The 17,934-nt window shown below is 44.5% G+C and overlaps 1 protein-coding gene across 2 annotated transcripts in view; it reads right to left on the bottom strand.

Annotated features, from left to right (window-relative positions):
- Positions 1 to 17,934, bottom strand: part of LOC309855729 (uncharacterized protein) — a 37,516-nt gene that overhangs the window by 2,961 nt on the left and 16,621 nt on the right. Inside the window, exons 1-2 of one of the 2 annotated variants that reach the window (XM_082716277.1) lie at positions 4,963 to 6,894; positions 1,377 to 1,422 (exon numbers count right to left, since the gene is read on the bottom strand). In XM_082716277.1, the coding sequence (XP_082572403.1) occupies positions 1,377 to 1,422; positions 4,963 to 5,726 (810 nt within the window). In that variant the 5' untranslated portion in view covers positions 5,727 to 6,894. Of the gene's footprint in view, positions 1 to 1,376; positions 1,423 to 4,962; positions 6,895 to 17,934 lie in introns of those variants that run through there. The other variant, XR_014306951.1, reaches the window with a different exon arrangement.

Below are 17,934 nucleotides of genomic sequence, written 5' to 3'. Positions count from 1 at the left end.
TGAATTTGTGTCGTGTCTGTAAGGTCTATTTTGGATATATGTAAGTCTTTTCTAACCTTTTTGCCCTTCTTAGGTCAATTACTATGCATTCAATATTGGTTTTTTGGCTTGTTTCTCTCATTCTTTAGACAAATTTCCAAAGCTTGCAAACTCTGCCCCCCCCCCCAGTCTCACACATAACGTGTATTCACATTCTAGCCACGCTTTCAGGTTGGTACATCGAAGTATTCCAGAAAATTAAAATGTAGAGCTGCCACTCTACAACACTTTACCAAACACTTAAAAACAATGGTAGGAGGCCCAGGTACTTGGACTTTGAAGCTGTCTCCCCCGATCAGTCTCAGCACCACTAAACAGACATTAGTTACTTATACAATGTGTTCTGAGGATACCTTTCTCCCTCACCCCAATGTTTATAAATTCACCCACTTAGCTAAGAGTTTATGTTTGCCTTTAATTTAGTACAAGTGAACCCTCTCATAACTGGCTCCTCTCTGCATTAATTTGAACACTTCCACAGTCAGCCTGAGCCCTAGTATGACTCCACACAGAAGTACTCTCTGAAGGGTATCTGTTTGAAGGAGTTGAACTCTATCAAATATAAACATATACATGTATATATGCACTATAGAGACACAAGGATATACCATCTATATGTTTGCAAATTGCACACATGCACACATGTATATGTATTTAATTTTGCATAATGAATAGGAGAAGCAATTCATTTCTTCTTTTCCTTTGAGAAATCATGTTCCCTGGGGTGCCTGGGTGGCTTAGTAGGTTAAACATCTGCCTTCAGCTCAGGTCATGATCCCAGGGTCTTGGGATCGAGCCCTGCATCGGGCTCCCTGCTCACTGGGAAGCCTGCTTCTCCCTCTCCCTTTCCCTCTCCCCTTCCCTCTCCCCCTGCTTGTGTTCCCTCTCTCACTGTGTCTCTCTCTATCAAATAAATAAATAAAACCTTTTTAAAAAAAAGGAAATCATGTTCTCTCTGGTAATGGCAAATATCCATAAGCTGGAGTTCACATATCCCATTTTCGACCCACAAAGACTCCTAAAGTCAACTTACTTGCCAGTGTTAAAAAAAGATCTGAAATGCACCAACTTGAGAATGTCTAGGACAAGAGTGTCTGAGTCTTTTTTTTTTAAAGATTTTATTTATTTATTTGCCAGACAGAGATCACAAGTAGGCTGAGAGGCAGGCAGAGAGAGAGGAAGAAGCAGGCTCCCTGGTAAGCAGAGAGCCCGATGCAGGGCTTGATCCCAGGACCCTGGCAGAGGCTTTAACCCACTGAGCCACCCAGGTGCCCCTAGAGTATCTGAGTCTTAAAGCCGGGATTAAAATGGCTGCCCCACCATCCAGGTTTACTGACCTGCACTCGGGTTTCAGTCACACCCATGTGTCTTGCAAGTTCCCGTCTGAGGAGAGAAAACCACATGTTTAGTGTTTGGAGTTGTGGATAAAATAAAATGTATGAGATACATATTATGCTTGCTTTAAAATGTGTACCCTCTCCCTCAAGACCCTCCCCAAGCAAACTTTTGTTATTTCCAGCTCCAGACTTGCTTTATAGACGGTTTCCCCTCAAAATTTGAGGTGGCATCAAAAACTTGGACGTCAAGATAAATAATTTTAATGCACTATTTAAAAAAAATAAGAATCGATGCAAAAAATCTATGGTGAACAAATTATCACAATTTTTTTTCTATTATTTTTAAAGTAGGCTCTATACCCAACATGGAGCTTGAACTCGCTACCTTGAAATCAAGAGTTGTGTGCTCTACTGGACTTAGCCACCCAGGTGCCCCTCCCTCTAAATTTTATTTATTTCTTTTTTAAATAAGCTCTATGCCCTATGTGGAGCTCAAACTCATGACCTCGAGATCAGGAGTCACACGGTCTTCCAACTGAGCCAGCCAGGCACCCCCCCCCTCAAGATTTTATTTTACTATGTTTTAAAAATATTTTATTTATTTATTTGACAGAGAGAGCACAAGCAGGGGGAACAGCAGGAAGAAGAAACAGACTCCCGTCTGAGCAGGAATCCTGATGTAGGACTCGATCCCAGGAACCTAAGATCATGACCCAAGCTGAAGGCAGAGGATTAACTCACTAAGCCACCCAGGAGCCCTGTCCTCAAGATTTTAAATGAAAGCATCCAAACACTGCAGTTGCAGGAGACTACCTTATTCTCCTTACCCTATTCCAATAAAATCTTATTTACAAAAAACCACCAATACAGATAATAAAAGGAAAAAATGTATAAATTAGAGTACATCAAAATTTAAAACTTCTGGGGCACCTGGATGGCTCAGTTGGCTAAGTGTCTACCTTCGGCTCAGGTCATGATCCCAGGGTCCTGGGATGGAGTCCCACATCAGGCTCCGTGTTCAGCGGGGAGCCTGCTTCTCCTTCTCCCTCTGCCCCTCTCCCTGCTTATGTTTGCCCTCTCTCTCTCTCTCTCTCTGTCAAATAAATAAATAAAATCTTTTTAAAAAGACAAATACTGCCTAATCCCACTTGTATGAGGTGCTTAGAGTAATCAAAATCATAGACAGAAAGTAAAATGGTGGTTACCAGGATTACCAGGATTAGAAAATAGTGACCAGGAACAGGGGAGGGAGTGCACTCAATCAATTCCACCTGCTGAGACACCCAGGCACCTTGAGTATACAAGTCTTGATCTCGGGGCTGTGGGTTCAAGCCCCACGTTGGGTATAGAGATTACTTAAAAATAAAATCTTAAAAAAAGATGAAAATAACAAGTGTTGGGGCGCCTGGGTGGCTCAGTCAGTTTAGCATCCAACTCTTGATTTGGGCTCAGGTTATGATCTCAGGGTCCTAAGATCAAGCCCTGCATCGTGCTCCTGGTGAGTGTGGAGCCTGCTTAAGGTTCTCTGTCTCCCTCTGCCCCTCCCACTGCTTACACACACACACACACACACACACTCTCTCTCTCTCACTGAAAAGAAAATAACAAATGCTAACAAGAATATGAAGAAATTGAAATCCTTGCGCATTGCTAGTAGGAATATAAAATGGTGCAGCCACTATAGAACACAGCAGAACAGCTGCTCAAGAAATTAAAAACAGGATTACCATATGATCTAGCAATTCATTTCTGGGTATATACCCAAAATAATAGAAAATAGTGACGCCAACTGTTAATTGCGCACCCATGTTCATAACAGCATTACTCATGATAGCCGAAAGGTAGAAGCAACTCAAGTGCCCATTAATACATGAACAGATAAATAAAATATGGTATTTACAAACAACAGAATATTACTCAGCCCTAAAAGGGAAGAAAAGTCTGAGACATGCTACATCATGGACAAACCCTAAGGACATCACACTAGGTGAAATACAGCAGTCAAAATGAAAAGCACTGTATAATTCCACTTAAAGGAAGCACCTACAATAGTCAAATTCATCAAAACACAAAGTAAAAAGGTGATTGCCAGGGGCTGGGGGAGACAGGGGAATAGTGTGTTCCCTGTGTATTCTTTTAGTTTTGCAAGGTGAAAAGAGTTCTGGGGGTGCCTGGGTGGCTCAATCATTAAGTGTCTGCCTTCGGCTCAGGTCATGATCCCAGGGTCCTGGGATTAAGCCCCACATCAGTCTCCCTGCTCCACGGGAAACTTGTTTCTCCCTCTCCCACTCCCCCTGCTTGTGCTTCTTCGCTCACTATCCCTCTCTGTCAAATAAATAAATACAAATCTTTTTTTAATAAATAAATAAAAATGATTACAAAAAGAGTTTTGGAGGTTAGTTGTACAAAAATATAAATGTAATTACTACTACTGAACTGTACACTTAAAAATGGTTAAGATAATAAATTTTATCTTTATGTATATTTTACCACAATTTATTGTTTTTTAAAGTTTGTTAAATTTTTTTTAAATATCTCAACACCCAAGTGAGGCTCAAACTCAGGACTCCAGAGATCAAGAGCTGCACCATCCTCCGATTAAGCCAGTCAGGAGTCCCTATTTTGCCACAAGTTTTTAAAGATTTTATTTATTTATTTATTTGACAAGAGCAAGAGAGGAAGAAAGAGCGCTAGCAGAGGGAGCAGCAGGCAGAGGGAGAGGGAGAAGCAAACACCCGACGAAGCCCAGAGCCAGATCCTGGGTCGATCCCATGATCCCGGGATCATGACCAAAGCCGAAAGCACACACTTAACCGACGGAGCCAGCCAGGCGCCCCGAGTCTTTTTTTTTTTTTTTCTTTTCTTTTCTTTAAGTTTATTTAAGTACTCTGTACTCCCATTTTTAGTATATGTGCTGCCGAAGCGAGCACAAGTACTCTGTACCCCTAATGTGGGGCTCCTACTCACAAGCATTGGAGTCAAGAGTCGTGGGCTCTCTCAACTGAGCCAGGCAGATGCCCTACCACAATTTAAAAAACAAAACCAGGGGTCCTGGGATCGGGCCCCACATTGGGCTCTCTGCTCAGCGGGGAGCCTACTACCCCCCCCCCCACTTGTAATCTCTATCAAATAAATAAAATCTTTAAACCAGAAGCGCCTGGGTGGCTCAGTTAAGCATCTGCCTTCTGCTCAAATCTGAGCCCAGGGTCCTGAGGTCCAGTTCTACATCAGGTTCCCCACTCCGCGGGAAGCTTGCTTTTTCCTCTCCGCCCCGCCCCCCCCACCACTCGTGTTCCCTCTCTCGCTGTCTCTCTCTGTCAAATAAGGAACCAAAATCTTTTTAAAAAATTAAAAAGCAAAACCAAAGACCACCCACCACATTTTCCAGACTTGTTTCACGTAATTACCATATAAAAGTATTTCCCTTGATGCACTGAAGGCATTCTCCTTCCCTCAGCCCTTTACCTTTGTTTTAAGAGGGAAAGGAGGAGGCTGAGGGGTAGGGGTAGGAGTAGGAAACAAAGATTTCTGGAAATAAGCCCAAGGTCCCTGGAAAGCCAGACACCTCCCGGGGCAAGCTTCTCACCTTGCGACCACATCTGGGTATTGGGTGTTCTGGAAAACGCTTTCCAGCTCCTGAACCTGCATCGCCGTGAACTTATTGCGCTGGACTCCTCGCCTGCTCCGGGGCTGCGGAGCCTCAGCAGCCGCTGCTTGTGGTAGCTCTTCGGGCTGCTGCTGCCCCAGCTCCTGGACGCCACCGCTGACCTCGTGGTTCCCTTCACCCTCACAGCTCACGATCTCTTCATGGTTGATGTTTCCTTCATTGTGGATGTCGCTTTCAAGGTTGACGTTGCCTTGAAAGTTGATGTTGCCTTCAGAGTTGAGGTCGCCTTGAAAGTTGAGATTGCCTTGAAAGTTGGGGTCGCCTGGAAAGTTGAGGTCGCCTTGAAAGTTGGGATCCCCTTGAAAGTTGAGGTCGCCTTGAAAATTGAGGTCGCCTGGAAAGTTGAGGTCGCCTTGAAAATTGAAGTCGCCTGGAAAGTTGAGGTCGCCTGGAAAGTTGAGGTCGCCTAGAAAGTTGAGGTCGCCTGGAAAGTTGAGGTCGCCTTGAAAATTGAAGTCGCCTGGAAAGTTGAGGTCGCTTTCAAAGTTGAGATCGCCTCCGTAGTTGACGCCACCTTCGTGGTTGATGTTGCCCACAAAGCCTGGATTTCCTTCAGGAATGTGGCCTCTTTCGGCTTCTGGTGCTGCGCCCTGCACAGATTCCAATTCATACATTCCCAGCCAGTAGCTGGGGTCGTAGTAGTCACCGGGGTCATAGTAGCTGCCTCTGGGCAGAGGCTCCATGACCGCGGTGCGCTGGAAGCCCAGCGCTTCCCCAAACCCTCTGGTGGTTGAGAACAGAGCTGCAGAGTTGCTGGTCCTCTTTTGGCGCCTCCTGGGATTCTTCAGGGTTTGGGGCAGGTTCAATGCCCGCGCACCCCCCCTTAAAGGATTGCTATTGGCTTTCCCTTTCCCGCCAATTGCGGTGGGTGGGACTTACTTAGGCACACAAGTGGTCGGGGCGTGGCCAAAATGTATGCACTATGGGAAAGATGGGTGTTGGTAGGGGGCTGGGGTGTGTGGAGAATGGGGGCTCTAATTTACAGCTCAGTTTACCAGTCCCCGACTTGACCAGAGTGTCGGCTCTGAGGAAGGGGCTGTACTGGATGATGCAAACTGATCTGGGGGCAATGGATGGGGGGGGGGGGATTTGGGGGGGAAAGGGGGGGCTTCACACTACCTACGGGAATGCTGGTAGAAAAGTTTGGAAAAGTCTCGTGGTCGAACCCTCTCTCTTTGGCAGCCTGCACACAGCACAGGTTAGAGGTTAAGCTAAAATGATTAACTGAGTTTGGGCAAGGACACGGAAAGCAGAGCCTGCCATGTTCCGGGGGCGCCCGGAGTGGGATCTCGGGGCGGGGTTTGTGAAGCATTCTGGGTAAGATGCGCTTCACAAGAAATCTAATATGCCCCTTGAAAAAGTTCAAGTACTCCAGATTTTTGGTGATGAATTCACATCAGAGTGCAAGTGTAGACCCCGCCCTCCCCGCCAGTGCTTAATGCACCCAAAAAACCTAGTACATTTTACTAGCTTTGGATACCACAATGTGGGAGGTGCATCTTCACTAGTGTTCCATGTCAGTCTGTGGTAGCAGGTCCCCAGCACAAATTCTGCGGGTTCCTGGGCTGGGCTCCTCATCAACCCTGGTGATTTTCCACATTTCCCCGCTGCTGGTCCCTCTTTCCTCGCCCCCCCCCCCGTCCTCTCCACCCCCATTCTTAAAAATATTAACCTGGGGGCGCCTAGGTCACTCAGTGGGTTAAGCCCCTGCCTTCGGCTTAGGTCATGATCTCAGAGTCCTGGGATCGAGCTCCGCATCCGGCTCTCTGCTCAGCAGGGAGCCTGCTTCCCCTTCTCTCTCTCTGCCTACTTGTGATCTCTGTCAAATAAATAAATAAAATCTTTAAAAAATATATATCAACCTGATCTCTTGCTCGGCATTTTTTTTTTCTCCCCACCGTGTCCTTCAGTGTTATCTAACCTCCCGTCACTCATGTACCCCGGCTGAGTGTTGCTCTAACTCCATACCAACCATGCTAGTATTTACTTTAAAATTTTCAAGCTAGGGGCGCCTGGGTGGCTCAGTGGGTTGAACCGCTGCCTTCGGCTCAGGTCATGATCTCAGCGTCCTGGGATCGAGTCCTGCATCGGGCTCTCTGCTCGGCAGGGAGCCTGCTTCCCTCTCTCTCTCTCTGCCTGCCTCTCCATCTACTTGTGATTTCTCTCTGTCAAATAAATAAATAAAATCTAAAAAAAAAAATTTTTTTTTCAAGCTAAATTTAATTTGCTCTTTATTTTTATTTTAAAATTCAAATGGAGTCCTATCCTAAGCAAAGGTAGCTGGGAAACTGGGGCGCCTGGCTCGGGCTCTTGATTAAGTGTCCGACTCTCTCATTCTCTCTCTCTCTCTCTCTTTTTAAGATTTTATTTATTTGTTAGAAAGAGAGCGAGCGCGCACACAAATCAGGGCAGCAGCAGGCAGAGGATAGGTAGAGGGAGAAGAAGACTCCCGGCAGAGCAGGCAGCCCCATGCGAGACTGGATCCCAGGACTCTGGGATCATGACTGGAGCAGAGGGCAAACGCTTCACCGATTGAGTCACCCACGCGACCCTAAGTGTCCAACTCTTGATCTCAGCTCAGGTCTTGATCTCAGAGCCGTGAGTTTAAGCCCCGTGTTGAGCTCTATGCTGAGCATGGAGCCTACTTTAAAAATAAAAATAAAAATAAAAATAAAATAAAAAGATGTAGCCAGGAATCATGGTCTGATGTGACAGGCTTCTGAGAGAAAAAGCTCTGGTGCCAGACCATAGAGTTCTACATCCTGGTTTTGCTCACCACCTGCTATCTGGCTAATTTGGGGAGCTGCTTATTCTTACTTTGCTTTAGTTTAATCGTCTTAAAAATGGGTATAACAATTGTAACTACCGATTGTAATGGGGTATGGTGAGGATTCCTCAAGGTGACAATAACAAAACTTCACAAATGACCATTCACTGAGTGGCCTCACATTTCTACTTCAGCCCTTTTCATCTCTTTTTTTCCATATGAGCCCAAGAGGGGAGAGAGAGAGAGATTGAGATTGTGCCATGTGTGGGATGAAAAGAGAACATTTTCTTGTGAAAATAATACCTGTATCATGTCTTTTTGCACATGTATGTGCTTCAGTCCATAAGCCTAAGATGGCTGCTTCATGTTCATGTTCATTTCACTCAACAGATAGATTCTCTTTCTAGACTTAATGCATTTTCTTCCTAGAATCCAGAAAATAATAATGCAATAATAGTTGCTGTGTATTAAATGCCTATTCTAGGCCCAACAGAGAAATAGCACTATAAAAGTTACAGTCACCGGCACGACAGTGTCTAATTTACATTTTTACTATGAGATTGTTCTGGCTTCCTGGGGTAGAATGGTCAGAGGAGGGAAAATGGGAAAGCAAGGAGACAGAAAAGTAATGCAACATTGCACTTTCAGATAAGAGTGGTGAGGTTTAAGGCCTGCAGGAAAAGTGAAAATTTTGGGGAATGTGTTTTTGAAGTGGAGTTAAGAGAATTTGCTGATGGATCGGATGTTTGGAGTAGAATAGACTACAGGTATTAATTCACAGAACCCTCCTGAAAGCCTAAGGATGCAAGCACTGTTATCATGCCCATTTTTCAGGTGAGGAAGTTGAGACACAAGTTCATGTTACTGGCTCAGGACACACAATGGGTCAGACTTTGGACCCACACACTCTTTTTTATTAAAGGTTTTATTTATTCATTTGAGAGAGAGAGACAAAGAAAGCGCAAGCAGGGAGGGCAGAGGGAGAGGAAGAGGCAGCTTCCCCCATGAGCTGGGAGCCTGACGTGGAGCTGGATCCAGGACCTGGGGATCATAATCCGAGCTGAAGGCAGATACTCAACAATCTGATCCACCCAGACACCCCCAAGCCCACACATGTTAACTGCCTCTTCCTCATTTTTAAAATTTAAATTCAATTTGATTAAACTATACTGTATTATTAGTTCAGAGGTATTTAGTGATTTATTAGTTGCATATCACACCCAGAGCTCATTACTTCAAGTGCCCTCTTTCATGCCCATCACCGTTACCCCATCTCTCTACTCACCTCTCCTCCAGCAACACTGTTCGTTTCCTAGAGTTAAGAGTCTTGCTTCTTCCCCATTATTAGTGGCCTTTTCCAGTTCCCTACCATGTACCCCATTCCCTATTTCATTTTTTTCTTACGCTATTTCATTATCTTTTTTCTCCTTTCTCTCTCTTCCTTGACTGAGGATAAAACTCAACGATCTCAGTTACCTCAATGAGTGTCAGTTACTTAAAGATGCAAGTGACCAAGTCCTGTCCTGTGGACCCTAGATGCTGGGAACGGCTAAGGATCTCTCTGTGTTCAAAATCACCATGAAGACCATGGTCTCCAGTACTGTCCCTGTTGTGAGGTCACAACTCAGTGGGTCTATATCTCTGCCTAATGTGCCAAGAACACAAAATGAAACAAAACAAGGGGCCCCTGGGTGACTCAGTTGGTTAAGCGTCTGCGTTCTGCCCAGGTCATGGTCCCGGAGTCCCAGAAATAAGCCCTGCATCAGACTCCCTGCTCAACAGAGAGCCTGTTTCTCCCTCTCCCTCTGCTCCTGCTCTCTCTCTCGCTCTCAAATAAATACATAAAATCTTTTTTTCCCAAAGATTTTATGTATTTATTTGACAGAGAGATACAGCGAGAGAGGGAACACAAACAAGGGCAACGGAAGAGGGAGAAGCAGGTTTCCTGCTGAGCAGGGAGCCAGATGCGGGGCTTGATCCCAGGACGTCTGGACCATGACCTGAGCCCAAGGCAGGCGCTTAATGACTGAGCCACCCAGGTACCTCAAATAAGTAAAATCTTTTAAAATTTTGATAATTTGTTCATGATAATTAATTTTGATTTTTTTTAATTGTGCAAAAGGTATAATTTATCAGGAAACTTGAGGTTTTGATGCCCCTTAAATTTATTTTTTTAAAAGATTTTATTTATTTATTTGAGAGAAAGAGAGAGAGACAGAGAGCACAAGCAGGCAGAGAGGCAGGCAGAGGCAGAGAGAGAAGCAGGCTCCCCACAGAGCAAGGATTCCGATGCTGGACTCGATCCCAGGATCTTAGGATCATGACCTGAGCCGAAGGCAGCGGCTTAACCGACTGAGCCACACAGGTGTCCAGCCCCTTAAATTTAGTGTGGAGGAAAAAACATCTCTACGGCAAGGCCTCAATCTGAGTATTATCTAGCAATGTACTGTGGGAGAGTGTGATGCACTTGATTGATTGATTTGATTTGATTTAAAAAAAACTATACCCCCCAATGTGGGGCTCAAGCTCATGAACCCCAAGATCAAGAGTCACATGCTCTACCGACTGAGTCAGCCAGACACCCCTGGAGTATGTATTAACTAATTAATTCATTTATTTTAGAGAAAGAGAGAGCAAGAGGAGGGCCAGAAGGGAAGACTTTCAAGCAGAATCCATCCTGACCCTGACCCTGACCCAGGCTTTGATGTCAGGACTGGGGGACCATGACCTGAGTTGAAATCAGGAGTGTGCCACGCAGATGCCCTGTCCCCTCCCAAGGATAGGTATTTAAAAGCACACAGGAATTGAAGGTGATGTATTTAATTTCCTCTACAGCTCCCAATGCAGAATATCTGTGGTTTGAGCCCCTCAGAAAAGAGCTTGCGGAGATGCACACATGTGACTGAAGGCAGCACCCAGGCTAGTATATCTGGGAAAAAAACTATTTGGTGAGAAATAATTAGCCATGCTTGGAGAATAATTTTTTTTAAGATTTTATTTTTAAGGGGCGCCTGGGTGGCTCAGTGAGTTAAGATCTGACTTGATTTCGGCTTAGGTCACAGGTCTCTGGGTCATGAGATCAAGCTTGAATCAGACTCCTCAGCAAGAAGTCTGCAGACATTCTCTGCCTCTACCCCGACTTGTGTGTGTACTCTCTCTCTCTTTCTCTCAAATAAATAAATGAAATCTTTTTTTTTAAATTTTCTTTTTCTTTTTTTTTTTTAAAGATTTTATTTATTTATTTGACAGAGAGATAGAGATCACAAGTAGGCAGAGAGGCAGGCAGAGAGAGAGAGAGAAACAGGCTCCCCGCCAAACAGAGAGCCCAATGTGGGGCTCAATCCCAGGACCCTGAGATCATGACCCAAGCAGAAGGCAGATGCTAAAACCACTGAGCCACCCAGGTGCCTCAGATGAAATCTATTAAAAAATATATATATATTTTAGGGATGCCTGGATGGCTCAGTCAGTTAAAGTGTCTGCCTTTGGCTCAGGTCATGATCCCAGTGTCCTGGGATCAAGTCCTGCATCAGGCTCTCTGCTCAGGGGAATCTGCTTCTCCTTCTGCTTACTGCTCCCCCTGCTTATGCTCATTCTTCCTCTTTCTCTCTCTCTGCCAAATAAATAAAATAAAATCTTTTTAAAAATGAAGAATAAAAAGAGATTTTATTTTTTTTAAAGATTTTATTTATTTATTTATTTGACAGAGAGATCACAAGTAGACAGAGAGGCAGGCAGAGAGAGAGAGGGAAGCAGGCTCCCCGCTGAGCAGAGAGCCCGATGCGGGACTCAATCCCAGGACCCCGAGACCATGACCCGAGCCGAAGGCAGCGGCTTAACCCACTGAGCCACCCAGGCACCCCAGGAGATTTTATTATTAAGTGTTCTCTGTAGCCATTGCGGGGCTCCAACCCACAATCCTGAGATAAAGAGTTGCCATGCGGCACTGACTGAGCCAGCCAGGCGCTCCTGGAAAATAAGTTTTGAACTTTGGGTTCACATATCCCATTTGATAATGGACCCTAACATGAGTGGAAAATGAGATATGAGAACCCCAGTTTATGGGAATTTAATATTACCAGGGCGAATAAGATTTCCTTAAAACAAAAAAACAAAAACAATGAAACTACTTCTTCTAATCTCTGTATAAAATTGTATATATATATATTTAATAAATAAATTTATTAAAAGTAAAATAAATATAAATTTATAAATAAATAAAATTAAATTGTTTATGTAAGTATTTAAATTTTTCTATGATATGAATAACATATTAGTAATGTATAAATGTTATATTTATATATAAGTATATATTTTCATATGTATATGTATGTGTATCTATATTAGGGAGGACTTGTGTGTGGAGACTCTCTAGAAGAGGTGGATAATAGCGAAGTATCTGCCATAGAATTGATTAGAAAAGAAACGACATAACATATAGAAGTACCTGGCCCAATGTCTAGCCACAGAAGAAGTCCTCAGAAATGTTCCAAACTGGGGCACCTGGCTGAATCAGTGGGTTAAAGAAGCCTCTGCCTTCAGCTGGGGTCATAATCCCAGGGTTCTGGGATCGAGCCCTGCATCGGCCTTTCTGCTCAGCAGGGAGCCTGCTCCCTCCTCCCCTCTGCCTGCCTCTCTGCCTACTTGTGATCTCTGTCTGTCAAATAAATAAATAAAATCTTCAAAAAAAAAAAAAGAAAGAAAAGAAATGTTCTTTACTGGAGTGCCTGGCTGGCTCAGTCCATCAAGCAGCCGACTCTTGGTTTTCTGCTCAGGTCATGATCTCAGGGTCCTGGGATCGAGCCCTAAATTGGGCTCTGCGCTTGCTGAGGAGTCTGCTTGAGATTCTCTCCCTCAGCTCTTCCCCCCAATCCTCCCTGCTGAGTAGAGAGCCCGATGTGGGGCTTGATCCCAGGACCCTGAGATCACGACCTGAGCCAAAGGCAGAGGCTTTAACCCACAGAGCCACCCAGGTGCCCCTCAAATAAAATAAATCTTTAAAAAATGTTCACTACTATTATTGCATAGTATATCCTATCACCACAGTATAACCTGTGGTATATGTGGCATAACGCAAAGAGGCATGATTAGAATTGCACACTGAAATATCTCCAGATGAAACTATGTGATGTCTTGATTCGCATCAAAATAATCCAGGAGTTTATGCAAGTATGTTGAATTGGTTAGGTATGGATGAAACAAGGCTGGTAAGAATAGTTGTTGAAACTGAGAGATGACTACATAAGATGGTGATTCTCTCTGCTTTTGTGTATGTCTGACATTTCACATAATAAAAAATATGTCTTGGGTTTTTTTGTTTTTGTTTTTGTTTTTTAAAGCGAATGTTGGGCCAAGACTGCCGATTTTCCAGATTTTTCAAGACTGGTCCCGAATCCAAATATTTATATGAAAACTTCCATTCTTTAAATGTTGACAACTGGGGGCGCCTGGGTGGCTCTGTGGGTTAAGCCTCTGCCTTCGGCTCAGGCCATGATCTCAGGGTCCTGGGATCGGGCCCCGCATTGGGCTCTCTGCTCAGCGGGGAGTCTGCTTTTCCCCCACCTCTCTGCCTGCCTCTCTGCCTACTCATGATCTCGTTCTCAGTTAAATAAATAAATAAAATCTTTTTTAAAAAATGCTGACGACTAACTGAAATACCTTTTTTTAAAAATTTTTTTTAAAAAAGATTTTATTTACTTGAGACAGGGAGAGAGAGAGATCACAAGTAGGCAGAGAGGCAGGCAGAGAAAGAGGGGGAAGCAGGCCTCCCGCCGAGCAGAGAGTCCGACGAGGGGCTCGATCCCAGGACCCTGAGATCACGACCTGAGCCGAAGGCAGAGGCTTTAACCCACTGAGCCACCCAGGCACCCCTAAAAAAGATTTTATTTACTTATTTGACAAAGAGATAGCGCCAGAGAGCACAGGTGGGAAGAATGGAGAAGGGAAAAGGGAGAAGGAGAAGCAAGGTCCCCGCTGAGCAGGGAGTCTCATGTGGGGCTTGATCCCAGGATCATGACCCAGCCGAAGGCAGACACTTAACTGACTGGTAGCCACCCAGCCGCCCCTAACTGAAATCTGTTTTCTCGAAAAGCGTGCTGACCATCCAAAAAAGGTCTGCAGGATAGATGCCGGCAGCAGCTGCCAATTTGCAACCTTTGCATGAGAAGCTAACATTAAACAATTTCATTCTCTGAAGCAGAAGAATGTCACTGAAAGCACTGAAAAGTAAGAAAGTAAGAAAGAACAAACTTCAATTCGCCGTCCTAGGATGCCGTTGTTCTACCCTCTTCTGTTTCTAAGTCCTGCTCTCATATAAGCTTTGTTCTCTCTTCTCTGTCCCTGGCTGTGAGTATCTTTAACTTCATTCTTCACTCTGCTTATCTAGTTCTGATCTCAAATTTCTGACCCCTGAGGACCAAGACATCTGAGTGTCCAGGACAGGAGGTCCTACGTAGTAAATCAGACCTCACATGACCTGATCATACTTGCTGGAACATTCTGTAGCTATTCTTAAGGATAAGGGGGTATCTTTGGGAGAGTCTTAAGAAATATTATGCCTCGGGGTGCCTGGGTGACTCAGTTGGTTAAACGTCTGGCTTCGGCTTGGGTCACAATCCCATCATCCTGGAATCGAGCCCTGCTTTGGGCTCCCTGTTCCTCAGAGAGCCTGCTTCTCCCTCTGCCTCTGCCTGCTGCTCTTGTGCGCTCTCTCTATCTCTCTGTCAAATAAAAAAATAAAATCTTTTAAAAAAAAGAAATATTATGCCTTAGAGACAAGGTAACAGACTGAGAAGTTCAGAGTACTCTGGAGAAGAAAAAAAAGGTGATTTTGTGAAACTAGTATCTCTTGTGGTGAAGAAACAACTTCCTGAAGTTCAGCAGTTCTTTCGATCTCCTATGTTTCTTTTTCTTCTATTAAATGAAGTAAAATTTGGGGTGCCGGAGTGGCTCAGTCGGTTAAGCGTCTGCCTCAGGCTCAGGTCATGATCCCAGGGTCCTGGGATCGAGCCCCACGTCGCCCTCCCTGCTAGGCAGGAAGCCTGCTTCTCCCTCTCCCACTCCCCCTGCTCGTGTTCCCTCTCTCACTGTGTCTCTCTCTGTCCAATAAATACACTTGATCTTAGCCAAAAGGCCGAGAAGCGTTTGTCAAATAAATAAATATATAGTTTTTTAAAATTTAAAAATAAAACAAAATAAAATGAAGTATAATTTGAATTTAATACTTTTTAAAAAGCATATGTAGTATGATTCCAGTCTTATTAGATTCTCTCTCTACATACATGCATCCATTCACCCTTTCTTCTTCATCCTTGTGTGCCTAGGGATATCCTTGAGAATATCAAACAATATTGAATATCACCAATACCAGCCCTGATCATTTTTTTTTCTTCCTGAGATGTGAGTAGATTTGTTCTTTCTGCTTTGGACGTCTATGAATTCCTTGAATTTTCATAATGTCAGTTATCACTTATGATCAAAAGTATTATATAAAAGAACAGAAGAAAAGAAATTCAAAAATTTTTAAATGCATCAATATTTTCATCTTCTTGATTCTTTAACAAAAGATTTTATTTATTTGTTTGACACAGAGAGAGAGAGATCACAAGTAGACAGAGAGGCAGGCAGAGAGAGAGAGGAGGAAGCAATCTCCCTGCAGAGCAGAGAGCCTGATATGGGCCTCCATCCCAGGACCCTGAGACCATGACCTGAGCTGAAGGCAGAGGCTTTAACCCACTGAGCCACCCAGGTGCTCCTAAAGATTTTATTTATTTATTTATTTATTTATTTATTTATTTATTTGACAGAGAGAGAGATAGTGAGAGATAGACAGCACAAGTACCAGAGCAGCAGAGGGAGAGGGAGAAGCAAGCGCTCTGCTGAGCAGGGAGCCAGATATGGGGCTTGGTCCCAGGACCCCGGGTTCAGGACCTATGCTAAAGGCAGACGCTTAACAGTGGAGCCACCCAGGCACCCCTTAATCTTCTTGATTTTCAAGATTGGGAAATAAACTTGGATTGGCAGATAAAGCATAAAACTTTCCCTTATATATGAATTTCAAACAAATGACAAATAATGTTTTCATATAAGTATTTCCCAAATGTTGCATGGAACATTCTTATTGAAAAATATATTTTTGTTTATCCATAATTAAAATGTAATTCAAAATCTTAAAAAAAGAGGGGGTGCCTGGGTGGCTCAGTCAGTTAAGCGGCTGCCTTTGGCTCAGGTCATGATCCCAGGATCCTGGGATTGAACCCCATGTCAGATTCCCAGCTCAGTGGAGAGTCTGCTTCTCCCTTTCCCTCTGCCTCTCCCCCTGCTCATTCTTCCTCTCTCAAATAAATAAATAAAATATATTTTGGGGGATCTCTCTCTGTCAAGTAAATAAATAAAATATTTTTTAAAAATGTACTCTGACTTGACCATTCCTTTTTTTATAAGTTTTTGTTTGTTTGTTTTAGAGAGAGCGCTAGTGGGATAGGAGCAGAGGAGGAGGAAGAGGAAGAGGAAAAGTCTCTCAAGCCGACTGTTCTGAGCCAGCGCCCAGCCTGATGCAGGAGCTCAACCTCACCAGGACCCTGAGATCATGACCTAAGCCAAAACCAAGTGTCCCACACTTAAGGAACTGATTCCCCCAGCAGCCCAGAGCCATTTTTATATGCACACACATATATACGCAGATGTACATGATACAGTACACACCCTATGTTATATAATATGTGACACACACACACACACACACACCCTAATGCAAGCTGAATTGACTATTGTCCAAAGGGGAAATGACTGTGTCTGTGAAATGTCTTGCGGCCCATCGCCCTTACCTTCAGTCATTTCAGGCACCTGGCTGAGAAAAGACCCAGTCTCCTGTTCAACTTAGACTCCAAGAGGGTCCTGAGGTAACGGAAGGGTGCAGGGAACGTGTTGCCTCCGTGTCTCATTTCCCTAGATGCACACAGCTGGTCCCGTCTCGAGCAGGAGCCCACTCTAGGCACGGGAAGGGCTTTGTTGACTTCCCTGGCACTAGTTTCAAGTCTCTGCTTTGGGCAGATGCGTGGCATTGCATCCTGGAAGCCAAGGAACAGCTGGCAGTAACAAGGGCTCCAGAGGGAAGCGTGGCACTAAGAGTCCTGAGCACAGCAAATCTGCCTTCTTGCCTTCGGTCTGGGAACTGGAACGGCCTGAGCCATCAGCGGAGTGGCCTCGATCAAGGATCCCCAAACCAGTCCTACTGATCCCGCTCCCGATCCCGCAGCCAACTTCCGCTTTCTGTGCCATGGGGCACGCCCTTCCCTTCTGTCGCGGCCGCTCCCCGCGCAGAGCCCTGGCCTCCTGGGCTAGGAGAGGGAGGAGGTGAGTAAGAAGGATGCGCCTTCGCCTTGAGAAGCCTGCCTGGTTTCAACGTCCCCTTCATAGTTCATCCAGATCGGGAATGATCCCATTTAAGAGTTTTCTGCCTTCTTTGCACCCATTTTCATCCTTATCTTCCATCCATCTGCGTCAAGCCCTTATAAATCCTACTCCTTTACATCCTCACTCTTACTCTGGTCCCTTCGTAAGGCGACCTGGTCTCCCACTCAACCTTCCACCTCCCAACTTGGAGAGGACATGGCCAAGCACCTCCTGCCCTCTGGAATTTACTTGTTTTAATTTAATTTTACTTTATCTTTTTTCCCAGCCAGATCAGGTGATCCAGCCCTGGCTATCAGTGGGGTGACAGATGTCACAGCCAGATCTCCCTCCCATCAGGAATTTACTCATTTTATATTCTCTTTCCAGAACACATTTTTTTCCGCCACTAAATTAAGCTCATGGAAGGAAGGAACCCTATTTTTTCTCAAGTTTTTTTATTTCAATTCCAGTGTAGTTAACATACAGTGTTACATTAGTTTTAGGTGTACGATGTAGTGATTCAACAATTCTGTACATTTCTCGGTGTTTATCATGCTAAGTGTGCTCTAGGAGCCCTGCTTTTTTTTTTTTAGATTTTATTTATTTATTTGATACAGAGAGAGAGATCACAAATAAGCAGAGGCAGGCGGGGGGGCGGGGAGGGTAGCAGGCTCCCTGCTGAGCAGACAGCCTGATGCGGGGCTCAATCCCAGGACCCTGAGATCATGACC

This window comes from Mustela nivalis (genome assembly GCF_964662115.1).
Source record: "Mustela nivalis genome assembly, chromosome: X".
In the NCBI taxonomy this organism is placed as follows: domain Eukaryota; kingdom Metazoa; phylum Chordata; class Mammalia; order Carnivora; family Mustelidae; genus Mustela; species Mustela nivalis.
The sequence above is the reverse complement of the archived record's forward strand: the minus strand, read 5'-3'. Positions and strand labels throughout refer to the sequence as shown.